At 42.8% G+C, this 19,011-nt stretch overlaps 1 protein-coding gene across 1 annotated transcript in view; it reads left to right on the forward strand.

Moving 5' to 3' along the window:
- lamc1 (laminin, gamma 1) overlaps positions 1 to 17,669 on the forward strand; it is an 81,357-nt gene extending 63,688 nt beyond the window's left edge. Inside the window, exons 7-28 of the mRNA XM_053627947.1 lie at positions 249 to 347; positions 2,577 to 2,713; positions 2,798 to 2,920; positions 3,200 to 3,389; positions 3,604 to 3,716; positions 3,878 to 4,099; positions 4,213 to 4,401; positions 4,506 to 4,742; positions 5,652 to 5,805; positions 5,891 to 6,033; positions 6,131 to 6,309; positions 7,331 to 7,484; positions 7,586 to 7,791; positions 7,907 to 7,986; positions 8,731 to 8,868; positions 8,946 to 9,090; positions 9,251 to 9,400; positions 10,129 to 10,243; positions 11,217 to 11,416; positions 11,504 to 11,662; positions 12,307 to 12,406; positions 12,494 to 17,669. Of these exons, the coding sequence (XP_053483922.1) occupies positions 249 to 347; positions 2,577 to 2,713; positions 2,798 to 2,920; positions 3,200 to 3,389; positions 3,604 to 3,716; positions 3,878 to 4,099; positions 4,213 to 4,401; positions 4,506 to 4,742; positions 5,652 to 5,805; positions 5,891 to 6,033; positions 6,131 to 6,309; positions 7,331 to 7,484; positions 7,586 to 7,791; positions 7,907 to 7,986; positions 8,731 to 8,868; positions 8,946 to 9,090; positions 9,251 to 9,400; positions 10,129 to 10,243; positions 11,217 to 11,416; positions 11,504 to 11,662; positions 12,307 to 12,406; positions 12,494 to 12,750 (3,490 nt within the window). The 3' untranslated portion in view covers positions 12,751 to 17,669. The remainder of the gene's footprint in view (positions 1 to 248; positions 348 to 2,576; positions 2,714 to 2,797; positions 2,921 to 3,199; positions 3,390 to 3,603; positions 3,717 to 3,877; positions 4,100 to 4,212; positions 4,402 to 4,505; positions 4,743 to 5,651; positions 5,806 to 5,890; positions 6,034 to 6,130; positions 6,310 to 7,330; positions 7,485 to 7,585; positions 7,792 to 7,906; positions 7,987 to 8,730; positions 8,869 to 8,945; positions 9,091 to 9,250; positions 9,401 to 10,128; positions 10,244 to 11,216; positions 11,417 to 11,503; positions 11,663 to 12,306; positions 12,407 to 12,493) is intronic.
- Positions 17,670 to 19,011: the final 1,342 nt, after the last annotated feature.

Below are 19,011 nucleotides of genomic sequence, written 5' to 3' on the forward strand. Positions count from 1 at the left end.
TACATATTACTCATACTAGATCTCCCTCGTGTTTATTTCATGTCACAACACCACCGTTACACATTCTTGCCGTACAGCAACAATTTACAATGTACCAGTTCTAATTCTAGTGTTTCTTGTCTCCTTTTCTCTCTTTTTGGTTTTTTTTTCCTCTCTCTTCCTGGAAGATCATATTTGCAGATCCATTTTAGTCAGTGGCTGTAAATTCTTGCCCTGTAACGTCTCTCTTTCATTCTGCTCCTCCAAAGCCCCTGCTCCTGCCACCCTGCCGGAAGCACACAGGAGTGCGATGTCAATACGGGACGCTGCCAGTGCAAGGAAAACGTGGACGGCTTCAGCTGCGACAGGTCAGCTCTCTCTCTGTCTCTCTGTGTGCGGACCGGGACATGCCGCAGTGCTGACGCACGGCGTCGAGAAAAAGGGCCTCCAGTTCACATTGTTCTCAAATTAGATACCAGCAGCTCGTGTCCCAGTACGAACAAGTCATCCACATGTTATAAAGATTCCCAGCAAAGTCCGCTTTAAACACGTCTCTGAGGAAATGTGCTTTTAATCAGCTGTCGGTTATTAAAAGCTTTCAGAGGTTTACTCGTTTTGGAAAGTCCCTCTGTGTGTGTGTGTGTGTGGGACGGGACGACAGACAGACAGCTAATTGGGGAAGTATGTGTGAGAGACAGAATTAGGATTAGTGTTGGAGGCAGGAAAAAAATAGCGCAGAGATAGGAGCAACCTCCCTGAGCAATGCCATGTAGGGCCTTCAGACAGGCCAGCTTACCCCACCGCAGTACTAACTATACACTCCATCCCCCTTTATATATACATGCATACATCCACATTTTCAGTAGGAGACTGTATGCCTAAACATGAGTACGTCTTTAAAACACAAACGGCCTGCTCCTCGTTGGAGTGAATGACCGATGTAAACAGAGTTCAGTTCTAAATATGTAAACGAGTAAACATGCAGTTAAGCAGTGTTGGATTTTTTTTGTATTTCTGTGTACGGAAGTGCAACAGCACCACCGAATGGTATGGAGAAGTGAGGCTGAGGCTGATTTCCTTTTAGCCCATATAGACTATACATTTCGGCAGCCTGTACACAACTAATAACGGAGCCTCAGTGTCTTGTTATAAAATGCAACGAGCAGTTGGGTAGAAATAAATGTTGTTTACATTGTTGCATGTACAATAATATAGAAACACTCTAAAAATAAAGGTTATATTTTTTTATATATATATATATATATATATATATATATATATATATATATATATATATATATATATATATATATTAGAGATGCACCGAATGTTCGGCAACCGAAATTATTCGGCCGAAAATAGCAAAAAAAAGCATTTTCGGTGTTCAGCCGAATAAATTTGACCGCGCAGTGGCGTGTTTGATGACGCGACCAGATAGCCTAGCAACCAGAGTGAGACGCGCGAATGTCACGACCTCGATGAGGGGGCGCGCGCATGCACGATCCGTGGATACGTGCGTTTGTTTTGTTTCTGTCACGTCGCGAGACGTAAGGGAGTAGAGTACGGAAGCAGGTAAAGACGTATTTATTTACGGGCAGGCAGAAAATTCCTATATCTACTCTAATACTCGGCGAGGTGTACAGGGACGCGAGCGGTATATATCCCAATATCATCAGCCGTATAGAACCCAATAGAACCAGCTTCTGCACTCTTGTCAATGCACTTTTTAATGCACATTTTGTTGTAGGCTACAGAGTGTTCCATTCTTTCAGCAGTCAGTTACAGGCCTAACATCGGCTATTCAAGGGGCTCAGAGAGCACCACATCAAAATATTTTTATTTACTCGTTTATTTATTTAAAGTTATATTGTGCCTTGTTGGTAGCCTATGCCTGCTGGAATGGGAAAAAAATGTTCAGTGTTAAATAAATATTTTGAAATTGTAGTTTTTGTAATTGATTTTTTTCTTTGAAAAGCAAGACAACATATTAAAAAGCACATTTTGACTATTTAATTTATGCATTGGTGAAAAAAATGGCAAAATAATTGGAAAAAACGTGAAAAAACATGTTCGGTTTCGGCCTTCGGACAAGTTTTTCATTATATTCAGTTTCGGCTTCGGCCAAGAATTTCCATTTCGGTATATGCGGTATGACTCCAGCGGACCATTATGGACTTGAAACAAATTAGAAATGAGGAGTGCAGCTCAAGCCCCTTTGTGTGCGGTTCTGTAGACTGTTAAGCGAAGAGCAGCTCCGACGCAAGACTTGGACAGACCTGTCCTTTCGTTCATGCACCAGTAAGCTGTTTATTAGTTACTAGCAGTGCTGTGTGATCAGATTGTCTGGGAGTTGAAATAATGAGATAATAACTAGAAATAATGACAGCAACCCCTCCCCGCTCCCCCTTACAAGCTTTCAGTTTCCGTACAGTCCGAGGCTCGATGTTTGGAAACGGGCGAATCGGGCGCCGAGAACCTACGTAGCTAACGACGAGCTCTGTTTAAACTTTTAGCTGCGTTGTTTAGCTAAGCCATCTTTGGGTTCCTGGATGTTCGGTAGATCTTAACTAACAGCCCGTGATTTGCACGCTACTCAGGTGTAAGCTCGGCTTCTTCAACCTGGACCCTCAGAACCCTCAGGGATGCACGCCATGCTTCTGCTTCCACCATTCCACCGTGTGCGAGAGTGCAGAAGGCTACAGCGTGCACACCATCACGTCCACCTTCGACCGAGGTGAGTCTCGCGCACACGTTTGAGAAACCATGTGCGTGTAGCTGTGCTTTGCTGATCAACGCGTCGTGTTTTCCACGTCGTCAGGTGACGAAGGCTGGACGGGTCAGCAGAGAGACGGCTCCAGCGTGGCAGTGCAGTGGTCTCCGAGCTCTCACGAGATCTCGCTTGTTTCTGAAGACTACTTCCCCATATACTTTGTGGCTCCAGGTACGGCTGCATGTACGATACACGGTATACAAAACAAACAAATGATTGTAATTAACAAATGATCGGCGTTTATATACTTATTGCACAGGAGGAGGAGTTTTCAGTTCAGTTTGGCCTAGGAAAGCGTTTACCCCCAGCTTTACTAAATGATTTGATAAACGAGGCCCAGTATTGGAGCTCAAGCCTCAGTCCAGAATTTGGAACTACATGCCAAGTGATGTGTGGCGGAGAGGACAGAGTGTCCGTGCTAACTGGTTAATGCGTTACTTATTCCTGTAGAGAAATTTTTGGGGAACCACGTCCTGAGCTACGGTCAGAACCTGACCCTCAGCTTCCGGGTGGATCGGCGTGACGCTCGTCTTTCAGCCGAGGACGTGGTGCTGGAGGGGGCAGGACTCCGCGTCGCTGTGCCCCTCATCGCTCAGGGAAACGCTTACCCCGGAGACCAAATGCAGACCTTTGTGTTCAGGTAAGCTGACGTCAGGACGGCTGCGCTCGTGTTCAGGTCAGAGTAAAATAACGATCAGCGTTGCAGCCAACTGGAACGCCATTAAGGAAAAAAGATATCGAAAGCGTTAACGTTTCAAATCGGACGATTCCATGAACGTACGGGTCCTGACGATATTCCCATCAGTCAGCGACATTAAAGGAGTTTTAAATAATACGCGCGTTGTCTTTGACAGGCTCCATCACACCTCAGTCTCTACCTGGAGTCCAGAGCTTGAGCACGGAAAGTTCCAGAAGCTCCTCCACAACCTTACTTCCATCAAGATCCGTGGAACCTACAGCGAGAGAAGTATGCTTCTGCATTTTTAACAGTAGCCATGTCTCAAGGCAGCTTTACAGAAACGCAGATGTAGATTTAGATTCCTAATGACCAAGCCACAGGTGTCAGCGGCAAGGGAAATCGCCCACCCCGTGATGGAGCCTAATCTAAACTAATCTATTGGCGTCCAGGTGCCGGATATCTGGATAATGTGTCTTTGGTGACTGCGCGGCGAGGACATGGGGATCCAGCGCGCTGGGTGGAGAAGTGCTCGTGTCCTCCCGGCTACGAGGGTCAGCACTGCGGGAGGTGCTCTCTTGGATACAGGAGGAGCCGACCAGAGCTGGGTCAATTCAGCCCCTGTGAAACCTGCAACTGCAATGGCCACAGCGACACCTGTGACCCCGTAACAGGTCACTCACGTTCATAACACGTTCATACCTACAGTGTGTCTGTCTGTCTGTCTGTTTATATAGTCGTGGCGTTATTCGGCCATGCCCTCACACCGTCTTTCTCTCTTTTACAGGAATGTGTAACTGCGAGGACAACACATCTGGCATGAGCTGCGAGAGGTGTAAGGATGGTTTCTATGGCGACGCCACGGTGGGCTCGTCTTCGGACTGTAAACCGTGCCCGTGTCCTGCAGGCGCCTCCTGCGCAGTCGTGCCCAAAACCAAAGAGGTGGTGTGCACCAATTGTCCGCTCGGCACCACAGGTCCGTTGCTGAATCTGCTCAAGCTCAAATGTTACTTCTGCTAGTGTTTCCGTGTTCGATTATCATTCCTGTCGATCGTAATTGTGTCTCGTGTCTGTACCTAGGGAAACGGTGCGAGCTGTGCGACGACGGGTTCTTCGGAAACGGGAACGGGAACGGGATTACGTGCCGGGCGTGTAATTGCAACAACAACATCGACCCCAACGCTGTGGGGAACTGCGACCGCGAAAGTGGCGAGTGCCTCAAGTGCATCTACAACACCGACGGCTTTTTCTGCGATCGCTGCAAGGACGGTTTCTATGGCAACGCCTTGGCTAGCAACCAGGCCGAAAAGTGCAAACGTGAGTACCTCCTTCCAGGACCGCCGGTTCCGCACCGAAAGCGTGTCTCATGAGACAGCTTCCGTCTCGAGTGACGTGCGGGAGCAGAGTAAACGCACACAAGTATGCTGTTCGTTCACCGTCCCACTGCGTCATGTCTGGTTCTTAGCTAAACTGTAGTGTAATTACAGCTGGCCCAACTTCCTGTGTTTATGCACAATGCATCAACTGCACTACGTCCTATTGGCGTATTTTACTATTCTGTTTCTCTTGTTTTCTTTACACAACACTTTAAAGCATTATTATTATTATTATTATTAGGGGGTCAAGCACCAAAGGTACGTAGACACCCTATTGTTATTTTACGTCTTCCTCTCCTTCTTCATAGGGCGTCTGTGGCAGCCCATCTGGTAAAAAAAAAAGAAAAAAAAAAAAGTTGTGAAATTCAGCCCACCTATTGGGGAGGGTCAAAAAAACATTCTAACCAAATTTGGGCCTAGCGCCACCATCTGGTCAAATTTAGGCCTCATCTGGATGCATGTTTATGGTCATAACCTTTGAACCACGCGTCCAAAATTAAAAATCCAGACATTCAGTGCACGAGTTCAACGCGCCCTATGAGCCTACATCACTTTACACCTCATTAGATTTTCCACCATCTTGAAAATTGTCAAAATTCTGTCAAAATTATGTTCAGTTGCCACCAGATTTGGCATACGTCACCTTCAGACCAATCCGGACAGAAATTTTCAAAAGAACGATGATATTCCAAAAGGTTTGCCCGTAATGAGCCAACAAGTCTGCCGGTGAAGGCGTTGCCTGGAGGTGCACTATGTTATGATAAAAATCAGTCAGACTAATGCATTACTTGCAGTGCTGACCATATCAGAGCAGGACTTTTGACCCTTCCTCTCCTGTTCACCTCTGTAGCTTGTTCGTGCAACCGGTACGGCACGGTGAACAGCCAGACGAGCTGCATGCAGGTAACGGGGCAGTGCGAGTGTCTCCCTCACGTCGTCAACCGAGACTGCAGCGCCTGTGAGCCCGGCTATTACAACCTGCAGAGCGGAAAAGGCTGCCAACGGTACCTTGAGGCACATTACAGTAACGACAACGCTGATTTCGTTTTGACGTGATTGATTTGCCATTTTAAACGATTGGTCTTTCAGGTGCAACTGCAACCCCATCGGCTCCACTAACGGCCAGTGCGACGTTGTGAGTGGACAGTGCGAGTGTCAGCCCGGGGTCACAGGTCAGCACTGCGAGCGCTGTGAAGTCAACAACTTCGGCTTCAGCTCGTCCGGGTGCAAACGTAAGAGACTCGATTAAGATTTCATTACGGGTGCACGGGTGTGTTTCTATCTTTAGCGGAAGTCCCCGTCATCTTGCCCCTCTGTCTCTTCTCACAGCCTGCGACTGCGACCCCGAGGGCTCCCGGGCAGCTCAGTGCAGAGACGACGGCCGCTGCGAGTGTCGCCCCGGCTTCGTCGGTAGTCGCTGTGATATGTGCGAGGAGAACTACTTCTACAACCGCTCCATTTCTGGCTGCCAGCAGTGTCCCAACTGCTACAGTCTCGTCAGGAACAAGGTAAGAGCAGTCCAACGCTACAGAGAAGGCTTTTATATGATTTAGGTCGCAGGTGTCTAACTTGAATACATAATATTGAAACGATCTATACTACCTACCTACAACTCCGAATTTTGAGCTATTATTTTTGCTAATTCATCAACAAGTCTAGTTACTAATTCGTACGCCTCGAACACCCTTAAAACATACTTCTGTTGAAGATTTCAAACATTTGACCTCGCCGTGACCTTGACGCTGTATAGATCAATTCCAAAATTTGCAGAGGTAATTCCATACAAATCCTCCGATCGTTCCAACCCCTCGTTCTCAAGAAGACAAAAAGTCATGCAGAGTGGCGGAGGAATAAAAAGTGATCAGTTCAGTGATCAGAAGCACGTGCCTTGCACATTTGTCCAGTTTCTCAGGCTCAGATTCCTGTTCCTGGCTGACAGGAGTGGAACCCCATCCAGCCCTCCGCTGTTCCGAGATGCTTTTCTGCTCAACACGGTTGTAAAGAGTGGTTTTTGGAGTTAATGTAGTCTCCCTGTCAGCTCAAACCAGTCTGATCAGCAAGATGTGTCCACTCGCTCGCACTGGATGTAAACTCTACAGGCATACAAACCCCAGGAGATCAGATGTGCATCACGCCGTAAAGTAGAACCAGGAACAAAATCCATTCTAGCACTCAGTCGTATTGCAAAATGGTGACGTCTCGTGTTTCCAATCCGCTGCCCTTGCAACAGCACGTGGTGGCTGAGCACGCTTTGAAAGCGTGTAAGTAAGTAAGCTAACCGATGCCCATGTTTGGCTAGGACAGATTCCCTTTCCACACAGAGAGCATGATCAGTTCTTCTCCTGAATTCCTGGCCATATTGGTCAGATTTTAATACATAATAGTTTGTTTACAGATCTTTTAACGTTCCGACCACAAAAGATCATACTATGGTAGACCGGGAAAAAACTATTGTTAATAGTAAATATTGTACAACGCCTCTGTCGTAGCCGCTGCAGCGAACGTGTCCTCTCTCCGTTTGTCCCGCAGGTGAACCAGCAGAGACAGAAGCTCCACGACCTGCAGAATCTGATCGACAATTTGGGCAGCCAGGATACGGTGAGCGACAAAGCCTTCGAAGACCGCCTCAAAGAGGCTGAGAAAACCATCATGGATTTACTAAAGGAGGCTCAGGCCAGCAAAGGTACCGCCTACCTTAGACGCCAGCATACAGTCTCGCTCTTGTACTGTTCCGCATGATTTTCCAGCATGCTGCTCACGCGTGTGTCGTTCTAACCTCCACAGAGGTGGACAAAGACCTCTTAGATCGCCTTAAGAGCATCAACAGCACGCTGACGACGCAGTGGAACCGGCTGCAGAACATCAGGAACACGGTGGAAGACACCGGAAACCTGGCGGATAAGGCACGCAGCAGAGTGCGCAAGACGGAAAAACTCATCGAGCGGGCTAGAGAGGAGCTGGACAAGGCGAAGGATGCCATCAGCAAAGTGGTGGGTTGTTGTAGAAGACGGCACGTTTAATAGAGCTGACGTTTACCGTTACTTTGGACTAACGTGATGACATGAGTGTGTTAGAGAGTAATGAATGTGTTTTTCTTCTCACCAGGATATCAAAATTCCCACGACTACTGGAGATCCGAACAACATGACGCTCCTGGCTGAGGAGGCTCGCAATTTGGCAGAGAAGTAAGATTTAAAGATAGTAATTATTGCCCTATTTGAATTGGACTCGATTTATACGGGGAGGTGAAGTCATGGAATTATTTATTCCCGGGATTAGTAAACAATTTTATGAACTGCATGCATCTGGAAAGCTTCTTTTCAATTTTTTAATGAAACGACCAGTAGACATAACCGCAGCTAATATACACACACCGGCCACTTTAATGTTCTTTCGTGCAATCATCCAATCAGCCAAACATCACCTGAGATGCTTTCCTGCTTACCGTGGTTGTAAAGAGTGATTAGTCCCGGTCAGTTGACTTACTTTCAGCTCGGACAAGTCTAGTGATTCCCCTCTGATTTCTCACTGGATTGTTGTTGGTTTTTTTGGTTTTTGTTTCTGTGTAAACCCTACAGACACAGCCTCACAGAGATTCTTTACATCTGATTGACATGTCAGTAAAGATTTCTTTATATCCTGTGGGATAATTATAAAGGCACTCTAGTTATATTGGATGTATATCTTATTTACTTTAATATATATATATGTGTGTGTGTGTGTGTGTGTGTGTGTATATATAAAGTGCAGTACATTTTCATGGTACAGTCAGTACTGTTTATTTGTTTTCTGATAAAGTTCAGCAGTATTTCAGTTCTGTTATGTTTTCATTCGGTATCAGTTTAAAATTAGTCGGTTGACTAATCGGTTTTCGGAGCGGACCGCCCCCGGGTGGCACTTTGGTTGACCGGTTTTATTCCTCTACATAGGCACAAGACAGACGCGGATCAGATTGAGAAGATCGCGAAAGACGCCAACGACACGTCGACTAAGGCCTACAACCTGCTGATGAAGACTCTGGACGGCGAGAACAAGATCAACAAGGACATCGATGACCTGAACAAGAAGTGTGTGTCTTTCGAGTAAGAGAGTTGCCACTCTACATGCAGTACACTTCATGAACTGTAAACGGACTCTTCCGCAGGTACAATGAGGCAAAGGATCTGGCGAAGAACCTGGAGAAACAGGCCACTAAAGTACGAGCTGAAGCAGAAGAAGCAGGAGACAAGGCTATGAAGATCTACGCGAACCTGACCAGCCTGCCTCCGTTTGATATCAAATCTCTAGAGGTAGAGATTTATTTTTATTTATTTATTTTATTACGTTAAAAGATTTTAGAGTGTAAAATCAATTCCACGTACTCCTCAGAACATGAACGTAATCCAGCTGTTGAGGTACGTAATACTGTACTTCACGAAATTACTATATGAACAACCATTGTGCTTTTAGGACGAAGCCAATAAAATCAAGAAGGAGGCATCGGACCTGGATAAGCTGATCGATAAAACCGAGAGGGAATACAATGATCTGAGAGAAGACTTGCGAAGCAAGGAAAATGAAGTCCGCAGACTGCTGGAGAAGGGGAAGACTGAGCAACAGGTGCTTTTCTTTTACATATATATATATATATATATATATATATATACATACACACACACACACACACACACACACTCAGCTGTGCTCCCGCTATTGTACGAATACATTCAGTTTGGTGTATTAGTGATAATTGGTGTTTAAGCAAGCAACATTTCCTTCCATTTCTTCATAATGGCCCCATTTGTTTGTTTACAAACCGACGTGCAGGCTTAGAGATTGTTTAACGAGCTTCGTTACACAGTTATTCGAGAGAATGCAGGCCAGGCTGCAGGGAGGTCCAGATTTAAAAGTGATGAAAGATGATGAATCTTTTAGTCCCCAGCCTCGTCCTGTTCTAACTGGGTGAAATGTCACGCTAATGAAAGAGCTGATCCCTGAGCACACACTTTATAGTAAGAAAATGACACTGTATGGATACACACCCAGGCTTTGTAAAGTGATCCTGGCAGATTCGGTCAAAAGAGATGCCTTACGTTTTGCCGCTTGTACGTTATTTTATTTTATGCACTTCTTTGGATGTTGCCTGTGCGTCTAATTACAGTAATTCAAACACAGAAAAGAGCTCGGTGAAATCGCTTTAGTTCAAGTGGTAAATAATTGCACGGTTGAATGAAGTTTCCATCCCTTCTTTTTTTTTTTTTTTTTTTTTTTTTTTTTTTCTCCCTTTCTTTTTTTTTTTTTTTTTCTTGCCCACTCACGTTTCTCTACTTTTACTTCGTGCTGCTCAGACAGCGGATCAGTTGCTGGCACGGGCAGACGCAGCCAAGGCCCTGGCAGAGGATGCAGCAAAGAAAGGCCTGTCCACATACCAGGAGGCAAAGGACATTCTCAACAACCTCCGAGGTAAATGAGGTTTGCAGATGCTGAATGTGTTTGTTCGTTTGTTGGTTGTTGTTTTGTTTTGTTTTTTAAAGAAAAAATATATATATACTTATTTATTTTAATTGAGTTGAAAATGCCAGAAGAAATTCAACTTATCCTGTGTACATTTCAAACACATAACAGTCAGCTGGTGTAGAGCGCCACCTGTTGTCCGCACTGTGTAACAGTCACATGGATGGATAGATCTTTACAAAGAACTACCAATATATATATATCAATATAATGAAAGTATCAAAAAAATTCCGTAGTATTAGACTGAATTTCTTGAAATGTTACTTTTATTTATTATATACACTGCCAGTCAAAAGTTTGTGGACACTTGACTGACGTGTTTCTCATGATGTTAAAAATCTTTCGATCTGAAGGTGTGTGATTAAACGTGTGAAATCGGCGTCGAAGACAAAAAATATAATACTTTTCTGGAAATTCTCGGCAAAAAGTGTGTTTACTTTGAAGACGCTGAAATATTAAATCATTTTGATTTATTTTGGATTTTTTTTTTTTTTTTTTATCATCGCAACATAATTCCCATCGTTCCATTTGTGTTACTCCGGAGTTTTGTGGGGGAAAAAATAAAAAGAAAGAATGAGTGCGTGTAAACTTTTGACCGGTAGTGTGTATATATTAAATACAAGTGTAATAACTTGTATTTTTTTTTAATTCTTTTAAACACTGGCCTTGGCATAAACACTTATCATAGACGTAAGTAGCACAGCTGGTCAGAAACAGACCCTGAGTCCCAGCTATTATTGTTCAAATTTGCTCGGAGTATCAGGTCTTGTTTCAGGTCACATGCAGCGCCCGTAGTCGTATCATAATCTCCGAATCCCTTCTTATATGATAAAAACTTGGATCTTGTTGAAAACGTTCCTCTCGTGGGAGTGCGGTGTTTGATTTTTGTCATTATACCCATGTTGCTCACGCCTCTATGCAGACTTCGATAGAAGAGTGAACGACAACAAGACCACCGCGGAAGAGGCGTTGAAACGGATCCCAGAAATCAACGCGACAATCAATGCAGCCAACGAGAAGACTCGGCAGGCTGAGGCGGCCCTCGGCAACGCGGTGGCCGACGCCAAAGAGGCCAAATCCAAAGCGGAGGAAGCCGAGAAAATCGCCAGCAGTGTCCAGAAGGTATCCGCAAATAGTCCGACGGGGCAGAGTGAATGCTCGAGGGCGCTAAGTAACACACGGTAACCACTTTCCCGTTCTCCCGCGCAGGGTTCTGCTAAAACCAAAGCGGATGCAGAAAAGGCCTTTGACGACACGATGAAGCTGGACGGCGAGGTGAAGGACATGATGAAGCAGCTGGCAGAGGCAGAGACCGAGCTGGAGAAGAAGAAAGAAGACGCGATGCAGGACATGATGATGGCTTCTATGGTAAATACAGAGTGGTGTTTGCTACTGGATTGGCTTGTGCGTGCCGTAGATGGATAACAGAGTAAGGAATACATAACACCACCTTACTGGTCACCAAAGCGAACGTGAAGCGTCACAGCAGCATACCAATAACAACAATCAGTCTGATTCACGATATAATTCGTTCCTTTTACCTTTTCTTTTTAATCTAGACACTCTGGGTTCTACAGTTTGACACGTTCACAGTGGGATGATCTACTCTTAAAATTAAAATTAATTAATTAAAATTTTTGTTCTAACAGTTGGACGCTAATTGTTCTTTCTTATTTTATTTCGATGATCTGTCCGTATTTATGTTGTTATTGTAAGCTGAAGGGTGGATTGAGTGGCTGTGAGGAAAGGCGGCACACTGAGCCCAAAATAACCCCTAAGAAAACGAACAGCCCCTGCTGAAAAACTAAGATTGCTGTAGTATGATTTAGGGACTCAGAATCCAGCCTATCTGTGTATGACGGTCAGATACAGAAGGGATAAGAACGACTGACCGGTGGTAACGATACACGTTAGATCATACTCCCAGGACTAACGGTGAAACTGTGACAGTCCTACAGTCCTAGCGCACACAGTAACCGTCATGTCCACCACCATGTCCGTCTCGTCCACAGGCATCAGACAACGCGAAGGAAGCAGAAGAAAACGCCCGCAAAGCCAAAAACTCCGTCCGCACCGTGCTCAACGCAATCACAGACTTACTCGGCCAGCTAGGTGAGCTCAGAATTCATTACTGTCTGCATTCGCCGCGTGTGTCCTGGGAAAGATTTTCTGTTCCAATCCTGTGCTCTGATCATGCAGGCAACATTGACAAGGTGGATCTGAGTAAGCTGGACCAGATCGACCGATCGCTGAAGGAGGCCAAGGAGAAAATGGCAGGCAGCGACTTGGACAGGAAGCTGAAGGAGCTGAACGACATGGCCAAGGGCCAGGAGGATATGATCGGCGATTACGACCGGCAGATCCGCGAGATCCGCGCCGACATCGCCAACCTCAACGACATCAAGAACACTCTGCCGAACGGCTGCTTCAACACGCCATCCCTCGAGCGGCCTTAACCTCTCCCCTCATCCTCTCCTCCCTCCACCTCCACCACTTCTCGTCTCTACCACACCTGTCGTCATCTAACATTTGGGGCGAGATGCCATCCTTTACCAAAATCTCACTGTGTTTTGTTTTTGTTTTGTTTTTTGTCTCGTTTGTTTTAGCTGTGTTTTCTTATCAGTGAAGCCACATTTTTCTTTTTTTTTAAACTCGACAATTCACAGACATTAGCAGCTTTTTTTTATTACCAGATATTCAATCATACTACCGTGTGAAAAGACAGGCTTGGAGAGGTGTCTTCTTGAGGTCACCTCCAGAACTTTTATTCCTCCTCCATCCTGCCTTCAATCCCAGTGCCATGCAGTCACGTCGGTTTGCTTGGAGAATTAAGTGATTTCTTTTTTTTTTTTTTTTTTTTCCCCCCCCATCACATTACTTTATAACGCCATCTATTTACCATTTGGTTCAGAAAACGGACAGTGAAGGAATCTTATTTGCTGTTTTCTTGGTAATCTGCCTCTTCTCTCTCTCTCTCTCTCTCTCTCTCGAAGTTATAGAAGCCTACTATCAGCGGCCGTGCAGAGAGAGTTAGTAACACACACTACAGTACAGTATTCAGCTCATCTCGTCTTGTCTCACGAGCGTATCCAGCTCACGTTCAGCTCAGTGATCTAAACACGTTTCACACAGTTCTTTAACGCTACGTTTAACGCCATCGTCTTCTATAAAAGCTGCTGCTTACTTATTGCCAATCTCGCGTTCACGGTTTTATTTTCAAGGCGAAAAAAAAATTCAACACTATGCAACTTTGTACATTTGCGTAGCAAGACTTACCTGATACACTGGTGCTAATAATTATTTCAAATGTTATATTTTTGTGTGAATGTTTTTTTTTTTTTTTTTTTTAATTATTATGATGATATAGAGTGAGGATTTTTTTTTGTGTAAATATATTCTTAAATGTTTCAGGAATGGCTGATTTTTTTTTTTGTTGTTTTTTAAACTACACCGCCACCCTGCCAGCTGTAGGTTATTTCACCTAAGAGAAAATCAGCTAAAATCTCCACCTCCATAATATATAAATCTATATATAAGACCTGTGGTATAATATGCTTGCTTGTATACATGGCTAATTTTTTTTTTTTCCCCAGTCGCCTTATAGCGCTGCCATTTATGTTAAATTGTGTTTAATTCTCAGCGGGTGGTTAATAAATAAAAACAAGATATAACGCTTTTGTACAAAGAACACTCCCTTAACTAAAACTGTCCGAATGTGTACACTATGTCTAACATTTCAAAAAGTGTTGTGACAGAAAGCTGGTCATGTGACTAGTTTCGCAGCTATGACTGTGTCTTGTGCCTTAACTGCTGGAGAAGATCATCAGCCCACCCAGTCCACGATTTATACACTATTTTTTTAATTATCATTATTTTTTTTATAAGGATGTAATCAGAAAATGTGCACACGCTATGCGATTCTTGTTGTCGCTAGATTTAAAGAAGCAGGAAGAGTATTAAGCACTCCACTACAGATATGGTTTCTCAGAGTCTCTAATGGCCTCGACACTCCTCCTTTATGTATCTTATCTGGTGAATTTATCCAGAACGTTTCCTCGAAACCTCTCGCCTTACCGATGTGGACACGAGTGCAACATGTACACGATTATGTATACAGCAGTATTTCTAATTTATAATGCATCAAGTATTTTTTTAAAGCTGTTCTTCAGTATATGGGTGTGTGTTGCACGGTCTTTAAGTTGGTTTCCTGCTTTAACCTGTTGATCTTCAAGGCACTCTTCACACACACACACACACACACACACTAGAAAGGGCCTGAGAAACTCCAGCTTGTCACCCATTTGCCTGTTAAATCGAGTTATAACATTTGAATAATAAACAGTGGTTACTTCCAGACATGATAATGTGTGACCATGGTCATTTAATGTGAACCATTTAATTGTGACTCACCGAGTCGTCTAGACGGCACTGATTCACCTTTCACGAATCAGACCTTAAGTATACAACAGTTAAACCATAAATCATTAGATTTGTAGGAACGCAAATCCGTTTTGAAGATTGAAAGCGTATTACTCACGGCCTATAATCTAATAAAACTTTTGATTTTCCTAGTACAGTTTGTGTGATCAATATAGTTTGCAAAATTAATACAAATTGGGGGGGGTCGCATAAATACCCTAATATGCACCCCGATTAGTGTGAAGCCCATAAACCCGTCATCATCAGATATCACGTAATTAGTTCAATGGAGTCGAGTTGTATGCAATTAAAGTATGATCTCATTATAAATGCATAAATGAGTTTGTTAGAGAAAATACCTAAACAAACAGCATCCTGAACACCAAAACAAGTCCTGGACAAAGTTTGATAAAAAGAAAAAGCAAAAAAAAAAAGACTAGATGAAGGACAAGATGGACTGACTTAATTTCTGATTCATTTACTAGTTTAGTAACTTAATTACTGATCGACTGACTTGCTTATTGACTTTCTGAAGTATGTACTTACTGACTGACCTACTGTTTTACTTACTTACTAAATATCTTAATGACTTACTTTATTGATCCCAAGGGGAAAATTTGAAATATCCTACACTTTTAACATCCTTATGAAATCCGTTATTTAAAAATGCGACAAATTTGGCCCAACCCTAACTCTGCCTAGAGGAGGCAATCCACCAAAAATCAGTGGCCGGGTAATGAGAAGCAACCAAGAGGGTGTCTATGAAGGAGCTGGAGAGCTCCACAGCTCAGCTGGGAGAAGCTGTTCACAGGATAACTAAATCCAGAAAGCTGGACTTCATGGAAGAGTGGTGAGACATATGAAATCCTGTTTGATGAAGGCATGTTGGAGACTCGGGGAGATGAAAATAAAAAGAAGATGGAAAAGGTGCTCTGGTCTGACTGAACATTTTGGTCTTGGCAAAAAGTTCTACATTTCCCAGAAACCCAATACTGTTCGACACGGAGAGAACACCATCCTCACAGTGAATGGTGGTGGGAGCATCATGTTGAGCATTACCCTTGGCCTCTAGATTCTCTGACTGATCTCCTCTTTACCCAATCACTGACTTTTGGTGTATGGCCTCTTTTAGGAATGTTTATGGTTGTGCCATTTTCTTTAAATTTGTTTGAATAGCAGATTTAATGGTGCTGTGAGGGATGTTCAAAGTTTGGGATGATTTTTTAACCAAACCCTGAATGATGTTTGTTTTGATAGCTCCTTGCTATTCATAGTGCTGTTTGTTTAGATATGTTCTCTAACTCTATATAGGAGGTGTATTCATCTTGAGATCACGTGTACTGGCTTTGGAATGTTTATGCCAGTTAATAAGTGAAACGAGCTGGATGGGTCACCGGATTTGGCTAGTTTCATTATAGCAGATACAAATTCGGACTTGCAGCTGTATTATTCCTTCATAGAATCACTGGTGTTAAGAAATAATCATGATGAGCTGCATGTTCTGATCTCTGACTCAGCAGGTATGGTTAGCTTGTCATTCGGGTGACTGGCCGAAGGCTTTGTTTCTACTGAACTGAGCGGATCTCTGTGCTGAAGCCTGTAGCACGCATCATAAGGACCATCATTGTTCCATTTTTGGTCTGTGCAGACTGTGCACCACTTATTTCCCCCAAGTTATTTGCATGCATTAAAATAAAGGGCCTTGTTTAACATGCTAGGGAGTCATTCTGGCTTTAAAGCATGCATAACGATGTCCCTGTTCAAATTGCCATGAAAATCTTTGGCATTTAGACTATAAAAAGTATAATCAAATTCATCATGTGATACATGGAATGTTGAATGTTCTGACATTTGAGTAAGCCTTATTCACATAGGAGGCCTAAAAACCTGACATGGTATTAATCAAGAAATAATTTACTTCACTCAAGTTTACTAATTCTTCAACATCCATTTTAGACAGGCTGTTTCATGTATAAGTATTCCTTTATCACCTTTAGAACACAAATAGTGAATCGTACAGGCTAAATCACGCATGTTTAAGCAGGGTGTGGTATTGATAGGATAGACGTACACAGGATGTGACTTGGGACGCATCATGAGTGTAGTGTGTGTGTGTGTGTTTGAGGTCAAGTTCAGGTAGGGCATGGTGTGTGCAAACCAAGCAGGGCGTGGCTGTGTGTATGTGTTTGGGTAGGCTTGGAAACCTCTGACTCAGCCCATGTCTAAAGTACTTTGATGTTGTGTGACACTCAGGGTGTAGCTTTTAGTACAAGGTTATGAAATCACAGCCTTGAGGTGCTGCTTTTTTTTTTTTCTTTTTTTTTTTTAAACCTCACCCAGCTGGAATTTCTTTCCTTGCTGCAAGCTATGTCTTTATCTCAACTAGCTGGCAACTTTCCCTCATCTCCCACATAATTCTAGGTGTGGCTGTGCCATCTATATATAATAAAACTACATAACAATAAGCATTACAGTCGGTGTTCAGGTAGAAATGATTTGTGCCATTTACAAAATCTAATGATAAACCGGGTTTGCACACTTTGCTTTTTCATGGAAATGAATCAGTGCCATCAGTGCATTTATCAGCTTGGATATCTTTCCAGGGTGTTTCAGCTCTTTTCCTTCTGTTGTTATGAATCCTACTTCTGTGAGGACTTTCTAAAACACATCATAAAAAAAGATTAAGCGGCTTAGTATAGCATAACAACGACCAAACCACACCCGATCTCTCTCGCACACTTTCCTTGTCATACTCCGTCCATTCCGTCATAATCACTATCCACTGTAATTAAAATATGACAATATAACATTCTTAAAATGGCTAACTATGCATCATTTGTTGAATCGGTGGTGTAGAAACATCTCCTTAATGTATTAATTAACTACTGACTATTATGAAAATGTATCACCCCATAAACTAAATAAAAAGCAGTTTTTCTCATTATAAAGTTTACCATAAACAGCTTAACACTGTTTAATGTAACAGTGCTTAAATTATAAGCACTGTCTATTATATAAAATGCAAATGAATGACCCCAAATATAAATATCATGATTTGCTGTTACTTGGTTGTTGTTTTCGAGCATTTTACAAGCTTTTAGCTTTAGAATGTCCCCTGTTTTTCCTCAGAGAAATGTCCACTCATTTCAAGTTGATAACTTTTCATGGAAATTCAATTCGTTTTAGCGTTTACAAGAACATGGTATGTATAACAGCATTTTTGGTATATAAGTATATATACAATTTCTTAGAAGAATGAATTCATCGGAACGTACCAGAGTATTTCAGTGTTATGAATTAACTGTACCAGGTTTTTGTGCTTTTACAACATTGACAACATTTCATTAAGTGGAGCATTTCCTTCCTCAGTGGTTCTTCGGTTTGTCTCTGAATAGGTTAACCCTTCAAGGCCATAAGTAGAGCCCTTTCTGAAAAGATTCCTGGAATAACCCCATCCCTACTACAAAAAAAAAAAAAAAAAACACAAATTAGACCAACTACCAGCTGCCAAAACACAGGCTGAACTGCTCGAGCTGGTAGATCATGTTTGCCAGATTGTCATTTATATTCCAGCTTCCTTATTACTTGATCAAAGTGATCAATAAATGTTGGAGATTATCTAATTTCTGATAAATAAACCGTCTAAAATGTAACTGCAAAGATGGTCTACAGGTTTGACTAGCTCAGTGTGTGTTCTGACAGATGATAGGTAAAGTTGGTCAGACTAAAGACTAGATGGTCAGAATAAAGTTGTGTCCCAGATGACGCACTATACACTGTGCACTCCGCTGTGTAATTAAAGCTGTGACAGTTGAGTGCATGAAGTGTCCAACATTCCACACTTTGTTTTTTCGCTTTATTAAGTGCATCATCCGGGTATTTAAAGTGTACTTTTTCTATTTGGAATTTTTCAGTGTGAACACTCTACTATTTAGACTACAAAACGGCATAGAATAGTGCATATGTACACGAATTGGGATGCACCTATAAACTGGATTTTTCATTAAACTAAGAGCGTAAACCAGCCGTAGAACTTTTGAGCAGCACTTTAAAAACCATGTATTTCAGTTGTACACTATTAGTTAAAAAAAAAAAAAAAAACTATATAACTGTGGCTTTCTTTGTCACTGAGGTGGTAATGTTACCATATTCATTTACGATATATATATATATATACTTGTGGTTATTAAGGTCCAATTATGTACTTTAAATCATTTTAAATGTATGCTACATTCACAATACAGCGTAAAAAAATAAACAATAAAGGGGCAAAAGCTGTACCATTGAGTCTAGCACAC

The sequence above is a fragment of the Ictalurus furcatus genome, chromosome 7 (genome assembly GCF_023375685.1).
Source record: "Ictalurus furcatus strain D&B chromosome 7, Billie_1.0, whole genome shotgun sequence".
Lineage (NCBI taxonomy): Eukaryota > Metazoa > Chordata > Actinopteri > Siluriformes > Ictaluridae > Ictalurus > Ictalurus furcatus.